This window comes from Aptenodytes forsteri, unplaced genomic scaffold (genome assembly GCF_000699145.1).
Source record: "Aptenodytes forsteri isolate BGI_AS27 unplaced genomic scaffold, ASM69914v1 Scaffold5, whole genome shotgun sequence".
Classification (NCBI taxonomy): Eukaryota; Metazoa; Chordata; class Aves; order Sphenisciformes; family Spheniscidae; genus Aptenodytes; species Aptenodytes forsteri.
The window spans coordinates 1,897,014-1,911,727 of record NW_008795672.1 but is presented as its reverse complement, the minus strand read 5'-3'; the positions used below and the strand labels follow the sequence as shown (position 1 = coordinate 1,911,727).

General features: G+C 35.1%; 1 protein-coding gene across 1 annotated transcript in view; it reads left to right on the top strand.

Moving 5' to 3' along the window:
- The window catches only part of USP34 (ubiquitin specific peptidase 34), a 124,490-nt gene that overhangs the window by 35,167 nt on the left and 74,609 nt on the right, over positions 1-14,714 (top strand). The window contains exons 8-20 of the mRNA XM_019472921.1: positions 2,826-2,907; positions 3,001-3,093; positions 5,342-5,467; positions 5,886-6,015; positions 6,603-6,638; positions 7,041-7,171; positions 7,738-8,348; positions 8,819-9,033; positions 10,783-10,898; positions 10,982-11,109; positions 12,262-12,351; positions 13,398-13,493; positions 14,618-14,700. Of these exons, the coding sequence (XP_019328466.1) occupies positions 2,826-2,907; positions 3,001-3,093; positions 5,342-5,467; positions 5,886-6,015; positions 6,603-6,638; positions 7,041-7,171; positions 7,738-8,348; positions 8,819-9,033; positions 10,783-10,898; positions 10,982-11,109; positions 12,262-12,351; positions 13,398-13,493; positions 14,618-14,700 (1,937 nt within the window). The remainder of the gene's footprint in view (positions 1-2,825; positions 2,908-3,000; positions 3,094-5,341; positions 5,468-5,885; positions 6,016-6,602; positions 6,639-7,040; positions 7,172-7,737; positions 8,349-8,818; positions 9,034-10,782; positions 10,899-10,981; positions 11,110-12,261; positions 12,352-13,397; positions 13,494-14,617; positions 14,701-14,714) is intronic.

The following is a 14,714-nucleotide window of genomic DNA, read 5'->3' as shown; positions in this document are numbered from 1 at the left end:
GAATCGGCTATCATAAGTATATTTGTTAGTATATCAGAGAACAAAATACTTAGTGCTGGTAATAGCTTCGTCATTTTAAAAGGCAGTATATTTAGTGATTGGTGTGCCCTCAGCAAAACTTTCTGGGAGGAACAGTTCTTTCTGGGAAACGCAAAGGCTGCATTCTGCCTTTCACAAGGATCCTCTTGGTTTTGGTCTTCCTCAACAAATCCATGTCAAATGAATGTTTACCTTCAGAAATCTGAGATGTGATTTTACCACAATTGAGCTCACCAGTAGGGTAAAGAGTTTTTTACCGCTGAGAATACATCTATTAAAAAAAGGCATTCCTTCAAAAGAATAATCCATTATTTCTCAGAAGAAAAATGTTGCAGACTAGAGATAGAGAACTGCCATACTCATTTAATAAAATGTGAAGGGAACTCACTCTGTAAGAGAGTTTTTGTTCTTTGGAGTAGCTAAAATGCAACATATGACTCTGGATACAATGTCTAATGGACATTGTGCCACTAGCAGAAGTATATGGTTTAAAGAGACACACGGAGCAGCATGTCCTTTTGTATTAACATCACATAGTGAATCTAGCAGTGTTTATCTGGGATTCATTCTGAAAGCTACAGGTTTAAAAATTCAGATCCAGGAAGAAATTAAGTGGTCCTGGATCAAAATTACCTCCGTTGACTTATGACTCAGGTGTTAAGGCTTTTGCCTCTTATGGAGGACTATGCAATGATTTTTTTCACGTTTCATAACCAGAAGTGCATCCATTCAGGTCTCCTGCGTCGTCTAGTGGGCATATGTCCATTCATGTGACTAGATCTGTCTACCTTTTATACGTGCAAAATGCAAACTAGGAGGCTTTCTGCTTACCTTTTGGTCATGTAGCAGGAGCACTTCTGCCCACAGCAAGGGGAAGCAATGTAAAGCCATAAGAAGGAGCTGGGGGCGAATAGGCTGTAAGTTCAAGGAACTTTTTTGCAGGCTGCATTCAGTTTTCAGAGTGTGGGTTGGGCACTTGTGATTTAAGACGAATCTGTAATATCAAGTCTACCAGCTGTCTGACAAAATGAAAAGTAACAGAGCTATAGTCTCTTGAGCTATGTGGGCAATGCCACAATGGTCACTTGTGCTTGTCAGCATGGAGGCAGGTGGACAAGAGCATTTTTTAGAGCCATGTTTGTTGCTGAAGGAGGCTGGTAGCATATATTCAAATGAATAATAAATTCCTTTAGCTGTAAAATCTGCAAAACCACAGCTCGTATATGAAAAGGTCTTACTTCAGATTTTGTTGGACAGAAATCCAAGCCCTGAATGAGTCTGTAATGTGCATGCTCCAAAGTTTGGTTTGAGGTAGGCATCTTCGGGGTGTTGGGGCTGGTGGTTGCGTTTTGGTTTTGTTTTGAAATGAGGCTGTAGGAAGTTAAGTAGATCTGGATTTCATGGAACAGACCTGGCTTATCTTTGTTATCTCTTTGAGCAGATGCCCTGTCAAACTGACTTTACAGTATGAGAACTAATTTATTAATAACCCAGCAATGATACTGTTGGCAAATTGTTGTACCTTGCAGGCCAGTTATTACTTAAATGTTAGGGGACATTATCTTTTTTGAACAATATAAGAATATTTGATTCCCCATGTCCTGGAGTTAGACTAGAAGAGGACAGTATAGGAATGGGGTGTGTTGTGTAATGGGAACTATGCTGTGTTCATCCATAGGGATCAGGCAATTCAAAACAATTGAAGAACTGGCAACATGCCCTGGAAAAGTGAATCCTGTTTGGAAAACCTACAAAGGCAATTTCTTTTTACCTAAAGAATCTTGTTCTCTTATTGTGGATGATAAAGATTGGCAATCCTGGAATTTTAATAGTGACCGTAAATGTGACACAGATAGCAGTGGTAAAAGTAATTCATCCTGTAGTCCTCTAAGACACCCCCTCCCTCCCTCCCATCCTCTCCTCCTTGTGAAACAGAGCGCTTTTATTCCAGGGCCGTTTAAACTACAGGCTGTGCTTTAAATACTGTGATATCCTCTAATTGCTTCTGGTGCCAAAACCTGGGTAAACAAACGTTTGCTTGAAAGGAAGGAATAAAAAGGAGCTTATGCACTAGTTTCCAGACAAGGCAGTCCTTTCTGGAAGTTCAACTTTTGTTTTGGAAAATTCAGTTTTTTCTTTGTCCTGTTCTGTTCGAATGCTTGCTTATGGATTGGCAGTGGGTAAAGTTCCCTATTGTTATGGGTGAAACAAAATGAGCATTTTGAAGCATCTGTATGCTACATGTCTGTAAGTATGGCCATGTAAAACATAGGTTTTTAAAGCTATATGAGTTGCTATTTATGGAAGAGAATCTAAAAATATTTAAGTGGTATTCTTTAAAAATAGTTTTTATCACTCCCACCTTTAGGTACATTTGTGAACTCAGTCGTTCTGGAATTTCATGATAAACTTGGGTTAAATAGCAGTGTTTATCAAAATCCTCCCTGTGAGGTCTTTGAAAGTGGTCTGTAGGTGGTCTGTTGAGCTCTATTAACTAATAAAATTGGTAGAGTTGTTGGTTACATGTTTGCTAATGATCCAGAGGGGTGCGTGGGAAATGTTGATATTTGGCTTTAGTCTTCCAGCTAAAGAAAAAAATACGGAAATCATTTGCTTCCTACCTGAATGGGGCAATGTTGAGTATGCTTTGTGTTCAAAAAAGTTTTTGTATGCTTACTACAATTACAGATATTAATTTGAAAGACATGCTGTGCTAGGGAAGAGCACAGCGTATATATTATAGGCAGATAATTTTACGTATGTTTCCACTCTTTTTTCATCTCTAGGTCAATTGCAAAAGAGCTTGCAGACTGGCTTATCAGCAACAATGTAGTTGAGCACATTTTTGGACCAAATTTACACATTGAGGTTTGTATAAAATTATTATTATTTTTAGTATAAACATGAAGGAGTAACTTCTTGTTCTAGTAAATCTTTCCTCAATATGTTCTCACTTTGCAGATCATCAAACAGTGCCAAGTGATTCTGAATTTTCTTGCGGCTGAAGGGAGACTTAGTACTCAACATATAGACTGTATTTGGGCTGCAGCACAGGTATATATACAATCTTTATAATTGCAGGAGTGATAAAAAAAACAGAAAATGGCAAGTTGATTTTGGTTTATATTCGTAAAGCTGAGTTTCTTACTTTTTCATGTCTGTCTGTCTGAGTGTTTTGCTGACCAGAAGATTAAGTTACGTAACTGCCACAATTACTGTTTTTTCATTAGATGCAAGAATTCACCTAGGCTACTTTTATACAAGAAAAAAATGAAGTTGTATAACAAAGACATAGTGTTTTCACTAAGAATGGGGATGAAGATTGTAGGGTGGATGTAATACTTTTACTGTTGTGCTAAATTGCCTTGCTCCTATGTATTGTAGCTTCCATTTCTGTTACTCCTGGTGGGAACAATCAGGTGAAAACTGTGGCAGTGAAGTTTACAGCTGTGCTACAGTGCTGGTGTTAAAATCTATGGAAGGCACTGAGATTTTCTTTTTTGCTTGGTAAACCTGGAAACTCTGATAGGCTTTTTTCCTTCAGAAAGATATACTTGTTTGCTACTTTTAATGGATTGCTATGCTTTTTATTTTAGGTTGTGAAGTTTTTTATTTAGGGGATTTGAATACAGTAGACATTTTGATTTCCTGTTGTGGAAACTCTTTTTCCATGGTTTCATTCTGCCTTTATTATTAAAAAAACCAAACCAACCAACCAAACAAACAAAAAAAACCCCCAAAAAACAAACAGAAAAAACCCTTAAGGTTTCAGTGTAAATTTTTCTGAAAAATACACTCAAAATGAAGGTCAGAGAAATAAAATTGATCTTTTTGAACAGGTATAGGGAACATACTTTTATACAAGTTAGAATTTGAAGGGTTTTTTTTTACGTGTTCAGTATTTCTCTGTAATTTGTTTCAAGCAGATACTACTGTATACACATTCTGATACCTGTGTAGTCCATTGTCATTATAACATGCAGCTGGTATGTTGATAAGTGCTCATTATAACAGCATTCACTCTAATAAGCTCCCAACAATTTTCTGTATCAGAGTAATTTATAATTACTTATTTCACTTACATTTTTAAAGCGGTATTTTACCTTCCTTGATGTTTTCACACATACAGTAACTCACACTAGTGTTAGACCTCTGGATTTTTTCTGTCTTTTATACTATTTTAAGAACTTAATATAATTACCCAAATGCGATAATTCTTTTACAGTTCACATGTTCATTTTGACATACTGATGTTTTCAAAATATATATATGTTTGATATCAGAATTAAGATGTCCTGATTTCTTCCTGTAAAAGGTTTAAATGTCTGATGTTGTTTAAAAGGCTGACACCTTTACACTAAAAGAAGAGAAGGCCTTAAAGAATATATTTTCCACTTTTTAAACTAACTTTTTGACAAAACTTTATCTTCTCTGAGTTGAAGCAGATATCTCAAGACGTTTAAATGCATCCTTGTATAGAACCCACATAATTTCATTCCGGTTTGAATCCTGTGAAAGATGGCCTGTACCCTATAAACTGCTGACATGGATATTGTATATGCCAGGAAGGCAAAATAAAATAAATAAAGAATTAAAAAAAACCCTTTTGAGGTGCATATGTGGTAACCAACATTAAGAATGTTTTTTCTAGAAGCTTCCTGTAACCATTATTTTATTTTTTTTAATATCAGCATCCTTACAAACATAATGAAACCCTTTGAGTGACTGTGAAAAGCAGCATTTAACCTAAGAGGAAACATCTAGGAGCACTGTCACTTTAACGTGTAAATAGAGTAGCTAGCTAAACACATTGTCATATTTTTTGACATCCATTACTGGAAAGACAAAAGAATTATAAACAATCCTCACACAGTTCACACAGTCTGTTCTCTCAGTCTCATGTTAGCCTGTAATGTCTTTATTTGTGTTTACCACTGCTAATAAGGTAATCATTGCAAATATTATTTCCCTCAGGATTTAGCATATACACTAATATTTTAGAAGTTATATTTAAGTTAAAATGCAAAATAAACTTCCAGTTCTTCTTTTCACCAAATCTAGAACTGGGACTGAGGAAGACATTGTTACATTTGATTTCACTAAATCTTACGTGCTTTACAATATAAAGATTAAGTTTAGTCAAAATTGCAAGTCTGCTGTAGTTTGGAATTACTGGACAAGTGCTTCCTGAGACTTTGTGCAAAGATGATGTTTAATTGCTGCAATTTTATCAAACTTTGAATTTTTCTTTAAGTTTATTTTGCTGTTCCTGTTATCTTCTCTGTTTGTCTGTACTTCATAGCTGAAGCATTGCAGTCGTTACATACACGATTTGTTTCCTTCTTTGATCAAAAACTTGGACCCTGTCCCACTTAGACATCTTCTTAACCTGGTCTCAACTCTTCATCCAAGTGCTCACACTGAACAGGTAAAGACAAGGCGGACAAAATCACTGTAGTAAGAAAAGAAATTATGTTAGTTTATTAAACAAGCATTATGGATTTGTCTTTGTCTTTTTAAAGGAATGCATGTAAAAGTAATCTGATGCATAAGAGAGGAAACTAGATGAGTAAAGTTGTCATGTTTCTTCATGTAGGCCTCTTCTGGTGTTTGAATTACAATTTTTTTCAGAGATTTTTGAAGACTGCATAACCACTGATAGAAGATTTTAACTTCCATGTCTGAAGTTAAAAAGTGTTTCACACAACGTTATTTTGTGCATTCGTTTATTTTGATGAGTTTATTTTGGTGAACTGTAGTATTGGCATAGAGAAAGATTAACAGCGGATCTTTGCATACAAAACTTACTGCTTCTTAATGGCACTGTTATCTGGTTTTGTTTATAGACCTTGTATTTGGCATCAATGCTTATAAAAGCACTGTGGAATAATGCACTAGCAGCTAAGGCTCAGCTGTCAAAACAAAGCTCTTTTGCATCTTTACTGAGTACCAATCTGCCCATGGGAAACAAAAAAGGTATGTGGTTTTCCAATAGATCTGGTAGTTAATTTTTTAATTTTCATAGTCTCCTTGTTGACTTTGGACAAAAAGGATGTATAGAGCTTTTTACTTGAAGTATTTTTAAAAAGTGTCATGCTGGCATATTTTTCAAGCAGAAGTTGAGGATAAGGATGAAAGCATTAAAACTTTGTTTTGTGGGTGCATTTGGAAAGCTTTCTATTTCAGATCAATTCTGTTTGTATATCTATAGTAGTATGTATTTTTCTTTTTTCTTTTTTCTTTTTTTTTTTAAATTCAGAAGATGGTCCATAACTTATCAGTTAACTCTTCTTGTTCTGCTGAACATCTGTAACTTACATAGCTACAAAAAATCTTAAAAGCTTATCTAATTTTTACCTAGTTTTTGATATTACATGCTATTTCTGGCTTTTTTTTGACTTGACTGTGTATTTCCCCACAGTCATTACTAAAGGTGCTGCCAAGCCATTTTACTGTCGTTGCCCTTTCTTTTCTTACTGCTGATTTTTATGAATCATGGACAACTATGTGCTGACAAAAAGATTTTTAGTCACTTATTTTTCCATCCTGCTTTTTTCCTTCAGAAGAAGAGGAGCTCAGAAGAGCAGCCCCTTCACCTTGTAAGTATAGTTTTAGAAGTACACCACAATCTGATATGTTTGATACTACAGTGTTTTTCTACAGCTATCGAATTTGAATAGAGGAAAAACTAGTAAAAGTTTGAAATTCTGTTTTTATGAGAAGTCAAATGAAAATTATATTTTGTGTAGAATCTCGGAAATTCATATAGCTGTGCTATATACTGGCAAGAAGAGACATCAGAATACAAATTTTGTAGTAAAATGTTCAGTGTTCTAAAAAGAATTTTTAGTGTTTAGGTACGCAGGTCGTTTATGTCCCTTGTTCAACTGTTTGCAGGAAGAATGCTGTTGAGTTCATCATTTGAGGCAGTTTTTTGTAATGCTGTTACATTTCAATTAATATATATCACAAAGTAACTGGGAAATGTGGTTTTGAACTAGGGTCACCAGCAGCAAGCCCTCAAAGTAGTGACAACAGTGACACCCATCAGAGTGGAGGCAGTGATATTGAAATGGAGGAACAGCTTATTAACAGAACAAAACATGTACAGCAGCGACTTTCAGATACAGAGGTAAAAGCGTAAATCTTTGTGAATTTTGTTACTGAGTTGCCTATTATTAGCTATGGAAATTTTTTTTTTTTCCTGTAATTTCAAAACCTGAACTGGTACGTGGCATGTATGCTTACCTGCAGCAGGATAGTGGATAGCTAGAATCTTTACTTATATTCTGTGCAGTTTACATAAAATATATTGTACTTGCCTATGAACAAGTGCACTACAAAAAACCACCTTCTTGCATTTAAATTGTATTTCAGTAAGATTAATCTCTTAATAAGGGATTGCATGACATACTGTTTGTGTCCCACTGTCACTCTGTGTATGTGTAAAGCCTGCACATATACCCTGTTAGAAATAAGGTAATGCAAAAATTAAATTATTAAATCTGAACCTTGCTCAGAGCATTTTGTCATTGGCAACTGAATTGAGAAAGAATGAATGAAAACGTATGGATTTGACACATTTCCTCATAAATGAAGGATGGCGTTTGAATGATGATGATGATGATGTTCATTATATATTTTCAGTGGAGTTCTGTTTTTCCACCAATCTTAAAAAAAAACAAACAATAATTTCAGGAATCCATGCAAGGAAGCTCTGACGAGACAGCCAACAGTGGTGAGGATGGCAGTAGTGGTCCTGGTAGTAGCAGTGGCCACAGTGACGGATCCAGTAATGAGGCCAACTCCAGTCACGCAAGCCAGTCTGCTGGAAGCCCTGGCAGCGAGGTGCAGTCTGAAGACATTGCAGATATTGAAGCTCTCAAAGAGGAGGAGGATGAAGAGGAAGAAGATAGGAGTCATAATCCCCAGAAAAGCAGTAGGAGCACAGATCTACGAAGCAGGAAACTGGAATCACAAACAGGCATTTGTCTGGGAGATTCACAAGGGGCATCGGAGAGGAGTGGTGCAAATAATGGGGCAGGAAAGGACCATGTTTTTAACACTGACTCTGTGACACCGGTGGATAATCGAATTAGAATGCTAGATGCTTGTTCTCATGCTGAAGATGCAGAACATGATGTGACAGGGGAAATGAGCACTGCTCACATTTCACAAGGGTCTCAAGATTCTTGTATAACTCACACAGGGGACTTCCTTGGGGAAACTATTGGAAATGAATTATTTAACTGTCGACAGTTCATTGGGCCACAGCATCACCACCACCACCACCACCATCACCATGACGGGTAGGTAGCTTGACATTTCTTCTGATTCCTTCTATAACAGAAATAAAAGTGGTAGCACAATACTCAGTTTGGGCAGAAATTTGTATGGACGTTTTGCTATCATTCAGAATAATTTTGTCTAACAGCAATGATGGTTATCGCAGGTAGTTACACAGTAATCTGTTTTGTTAACATCTGATTAAATTTTTTTGTAAAGTTTTTGTATTGAATAAATAAGACAACATTTAACAAAATGTTAAAATTGTTTTGGAAAATGCTGTGTTTAGTTAACATTAAAGAAGTCAACACAATCATCACGGTAGTGAGACCTTCAATTTATCTGTAATTGTTTTTGAAATTCCTGTGAAGGTCTGCTGTTCAGACAGATGATTAATCCCAATTTTAGCTTTAGGGGCATGTCTACTCACTTGTAGTCTGCTATAAACATCTTTCTCTTTGATATTGTCCATTCTAATATTCTTCTTTTACAGGCATATGGTTGATGATATGCTAAGCGCAGATGATGTCAGTTGCAGTAGTTCCCAAGTGAGTGCAAAATCAGAGAAAAATATGGCTGATTTTGATGGGGAAGAGTCTGGCTGTGAAGAAGAGCTTGTACAGATTAATTCACATGCTGAGCTAACATCTCATCTTCAGCAGCACCTTCCTAACCTTGCTTCTATCTATCATGAACATCTTAGTCAAGGTAAGAGTGATAAAAAGAAAACACAAAAACATTGTACTTCTAACTTGGTCTTATATAATTTTGAATTAGTCTCCAATAATTAAAATAATCAAATTATATTAACCATACATGTGTATTTGCCCAAAGAAACCATGGTGACTACTGAGATTTTACTGTTTTGCCCAGAGATTCGTATTTGTATCACATTAGATGTAGCAATGTTTACCTTTTTAAAATCTTTTTTCCCCCATTTCTACTGGATTTTTTAATGCAAGTTAAAACAAATAAAGGCACTAAAGAGCGTAGCAAATGTTTTTTTCTAATCGGTTATTAAAGTAAAAAGAAAGGTGGTGCTGAAATGCGAGGTGATTTTTTTTCTCTCTGAAACCTTACGCGATTTTTCTTCTGGTGGGTGGATCTTATTGTGATTCCGTACATTTGTCATCTTAAATGAATTAACCATAATGGGCTGTACAGGGGATAATTTTGGGAAAATGAGTTAAAATATAACTTGATATCTTAGGGAGCTTGCCTTAAAGGGCATTTTATGCTATTTCATCTTACACTGCCAAATCCTCCAGTTTACTTCAGGGTGCAATTTAAGATGCTACTAAAACACTTCTCAAGAATTATATCATCTTTCCATATGCTATTGTGGCAGCTTTATTTTCTGTTTTATCCTCTTTTTAAATATAATGGAGGGTATGGTTAGTGAAGGTTTGACGTTTTTCTTTGCTGGTCTGGCAGAACCAAGTTTGCTATCTTCCAGCAGACAGTAAAACCAGTACTATTTATATTTTTTCCTGAAACACAGTTGAGTAAGAAGTCTCTATTTTCTTTAGGCTTAACATTTCTTGTTATGTGGAACTGAATTATAATTTCAGCCTGACATTGAAAATTTGGAAGGACTTTTTTTCTACGCTGCAGAATTGAATAAACTACTAAAACTTTGTAGTTAAAACATGCTGTAAATCAGCATATTTTTTCAATATTTTCCATAGATATTGCACATCTTCCTGAAGATCCAAATTATTGTTTGAGCATGAGGCCTTCAGTGCAGATTATTTTTGACACCCCTAGTTTTGCACGTGCGAATAATTACAGTGTTCTGCATGCAATCTAAATTTTCTTCTTGACTTTGCTGTTACATGAAAATAGTATCAAATAGTAGATAAATGAGTGGTGCCAGCTGTGGCCACATAGAAGAAGGAAAATGTCTATCAGTGTTTGTGAAAACATGATGAGTTTCTAAAATGATGTACTTTGATACTCTATTGTATATAAAAAATGGTGTTTGTTTTTCCTGTTTTTTAGTTAGATATAGGAGATCACGCAGTATGAGGGGAATTTATTGAAATGTGCTTCTTTCTTGCTTTCCAACCATGGTAGTTATAAAGATACCGCCCTTTGGACCACAGCAGTACAGAAAGACTTAAGAAATATTTTGATTACACTATGAATTAAAACTAATTAAATTAAAAAGCAGTTGTATCTGCAGCTCTTAAGTACTGTTTTTATTGCACCTTGCCATTAGCCAAAACCAGTGTAAATATTGGCTTAACTGTCCTGTTGACTTCTTGTATGGTCATAACGTTTTGTCTTCTTTTAAGAACCCATATGTGGAAAAAGGCTGCAATGACAATGTTGTATGCACTTTAAAATAGCCAAGTTTACAAATAAAGCATGTTGTTGTTCATGCACTTAGGGAATAATGTTCAGATTAGATAGTTCCTTCTATTTATTCAATAACGGTCTTTATATTTTGTTCAGGACCAGCAGTTCATAAACATCAATATAATAGCAATGCGGTGACGGACATTAATTTGGATAATGTTTGTAAGAAAGGAAATACCCTTTTGTGGGATCTGGTCCAGGATGAAGATGCAGTAAGTTGAATACCAGAAAATAATATTTTTTAAAAGAAAATAAATATATACTATTCAGTGACCTTTCTTTCTACTTGCTGTAGATTCATCTCTCTGAAGGGTTAATAAATGAAGCAGAGAAGCTGCTCTGTTCTTTAGTATGCTGGTTCACTGACAGACAGATTCGAATGAGATTTATTGAAGGCTGCTTAGAAAATTTAGCAAACAACAGGTAACTTAAATCATAAATTATCTGTTTTTACATTTATCTATTTTTGCAACATATAGGAAATCCAAGTTGACTGTAACAGTTACTTAACTTCACAGGAAGACAAGTTAAACCAGACAAAAGCAAAAGTATAAAAACAGTTTTCAAGGTGTTATAGATGTATCTGATGTTCCATTTTTCTATTCTATCAGTGTCCTGAATTTCTCATCTTGTTGCATTTGTTCTGCCTTCTGCCAGAGGTTACTGCCTTTCTACCAGTTGGTAAAATCGGGTCCACATCTTAGCCAGTTGAGTGCAAGGTCAAGTGCCTTAGCATAAGCATTTTGAATTGAGTTATTTAGATTTTACATGCAAGTGGATGAGGAACAGACAAGTTCTTTTCCACCAGGTCTCTTGTGGGATTTAATTTCTGTGAAGAAGTGGTTGGAGGTAGAAGTAATACCTTGACCTCAGATAACTTGTTTTAATACCAGCCAAAGCTGTGAGATTGTACAGTTTGAAGACTGGCAAAAGTGGAGTTTATTTTGTTGATACAACCAATCAATTGCTGGACATTTACCTGCAGTGTTATGTCGTTAGCTTTTTGCCAAGAACTGTATTTGTGAGATGAGTTACAAGTATACTGAGATAGTAATTAATAAAAGAAATGTGAAGATACTTATCACTGATACGAAAGTTCCATTACATGCAGTTTACGCATTTCTTGAGTTTTCCTAGACAGTTGTCTTACACTACACACCTACTTGTGTCTGTAATGAGTTTGAGGCAGATTTATTTCTGCTGTCATCTGTTTGTAGAAAAAACATATTCATTTTGCTGAAATTTCAAAAGATAAGTATTATGAAACTCAAAAATAAGAATTTATCTTTTGAAATTTAAATAATTTTTAATAAGAAAAATGTATACTGTTTTATTTTTATACTTGTCCAACAGCTGTGTGTCCAAAGTACTACATGTAAAGAATTTGAAATATGTGTAGTTCGGATTCAGAAAACTAATTGGCTGACATGATGGTAAACTTCACATGGGTATTTCCAGTGCTTTCAGTTAGCATATTTGCTCACTGAACCTGAGCTTCTCAAAGTAATCTTAAAATTGACTATTTTAATTTTGTAACAATCATATATTGTCGTCATTTCTCTCTTTCTCCTTTAGATCAGTAGTAGTTTCACTTCGTCTTCTTCCAAAGCTGTTTGGTACGTTTCAACAATTTGGGAGCAGTTATGATACTCATTGGATAACGATGTAAGTAGCCCCCTGTCCCCAACAGACTAAACCAGCAGAAGTGATGACATTTAGGGGACTGCTGCAAGGCTTGCTCCTTTAGCGTGGTCCAAATTAGTAATGACCTAAGGTTATCATCTGCCTGTTATCTGGCCTAGTTGTATGAGCTTGTCTAATCACTCAGGCCTAGATTTCTTCATAATACGCACTACTGTCGTAACTGAGGTGAAGACTAATTTACTTTTTTTTTTTTAATTTCCACCCTTAAAATCCCAAAGGACTTGCAGACAGTACTAGACATCCAGTGATAGTATATTGTAAAAGGTTGTAATAACTTGATGTTACATCATTCTGTTCTGACTGTATATCAGATGCTTCTCAGTAATAGAAGATTCTTCATAATACGCACTACTGTCGTAACTGAGGTGAAGACTAATTTACTTTTTTTTTTTTAATTTCCACCCTTAAAATCCCAAAGGACTTGCAGACAGTACTAGACATCCAGTGATAGTATATTGTAAAAGGTTGTAATAACTTGATGTTACATCATTCTGTTCTGACTGTATATCAGATGCTTCTCAGTAATAGAAGATTTGGTTTATAAAAAAAACCCTTTAAAATATGAAGGTATATATTAGAGAATTCCTTACTAGAACAAACTATATAGCTAGCTAGTCTAACTATAGAGAACGGACTACCGTAACTTCTGGGAAAGATTACAGTGATTATCAGCAATTTTTCTTGGTCTTTTTGAGATGGCGTTTAAATATATGCCCAGTTCTGAGTTTTGGCTTAGACTTTTTCTGAATTAGGGCCTGTAGGCAGAGTTTTCATGGTCTCAAAAGGGAGGGTTCTCTGTCGGTCCTATGCCTGAAAATAACGACGATGAAAAGGAATAAGAGAGTACTGTACTGGAAAATACTCCTGAATTCATGGTAGATGGAAAACGTAATGTTTACTTTGGTTTTATGTGTATGCAATTTTCCTATAATAGCTTTCTAATTTCTGTAGTTTTTCTGATCTTTTAAAGCAAACTGTAATACTTTCTGCCCTTTAAATTGACACAGGTGGGCAGAAAAGGAACTTAATATGATGAAACTTTTCTTTGATAATTTGGTACACTACATTCAGGCAGTCAGGGAAGGACGACATAAACATGCATTGTAAGTACACAACTGACTTTGAGTGTTTGATATTTTATGTTCTTAAACGTTTCTTTTCTGCTTTTCTTCTGGTGCTTCTGATGTGTTCTTACAAGTAAATACTTTCTATAGGGACATTACACACTTAGGGAGACAAAGGTCTGTAAAAATAATAACATTTTAAATAGCTTCCTTTTCCTTAAAAAAACCACACAACTCTTGTGTCATTTTTGTTAGACATTATGTTGAATATTTGTTTACAAATAAAGCACGAAGATTTTTATGTATTCAAATCAATTTAAAGTGATTTCATATCATAAAATTATTCAAATGTTTCAGTTTTAAAATCTGTTATCATTAACCTTTGCAGTAGTTTTTTTCTGTTTAACACATTCATCCACACTTTCCATTCTGTATGATTAAAATAAGGTGTATATACACAAATGTATAGCTTCCCAATCCCAGAGGAATAGACTATTCATGTTTTGACAGATGTCAAAGTCAGTATGTGAGTATGGGCATCCACAATTGAAAAATGTTGTTATTTATGGGTCAAATTTTTACTTCATCATACGCCTTTATATTGGACATTGCTCTAGGGAGAAATTACTTCAAAAGCTGTTTGGAAGTGGGATGAATTGCTTTAAATTCAGGCAAAATGGTATGTTGTTCTGCTCCTTTGACCATTAAGCTTCTACCTTATAAATAAAGTTAATATTTTTATATAAGTTAGGAAAATATTTTTATAAAGAGTGTGTATCAGCTGGGATCGGAAATTCAGAGTAGAAATATCAGCATTTTACAAGTTAGGGAAAAAATTAAGGTCAGATCCTGCAAGGTGCTAATGACAAAATGATGCACTTGAATTGGACTGTATGCCAAAAAAACCCCATTCCCCCCCTTCCCCCCCCCAAACAACAGAAAAAGTACCTTATCTAGTAATGAGTGTGTCATTCCACTTGTTTGGTGTGGGTCTGTAATGTGTACAACTGGAGCCTAGACTCTATACTGAACTAGAAGTTCAGAAAGAAACTTAGATGAAGAAATTATTTATGCTTTTAAGAGGCATGTGTGTGAGTGGGGAAAAAAGTTGTGACAATAAGCAATTAAATAAACTTCCGTTTTTATACAAATTTAAATTTTAGATACAGCCACAGTGCAGAAGTTCAGGTTCGTCTTCAATTCCTGACATGTGTGTTTTCAACTCTAGGATCACCAGATCATTTCAGTAAGTATTTGAGG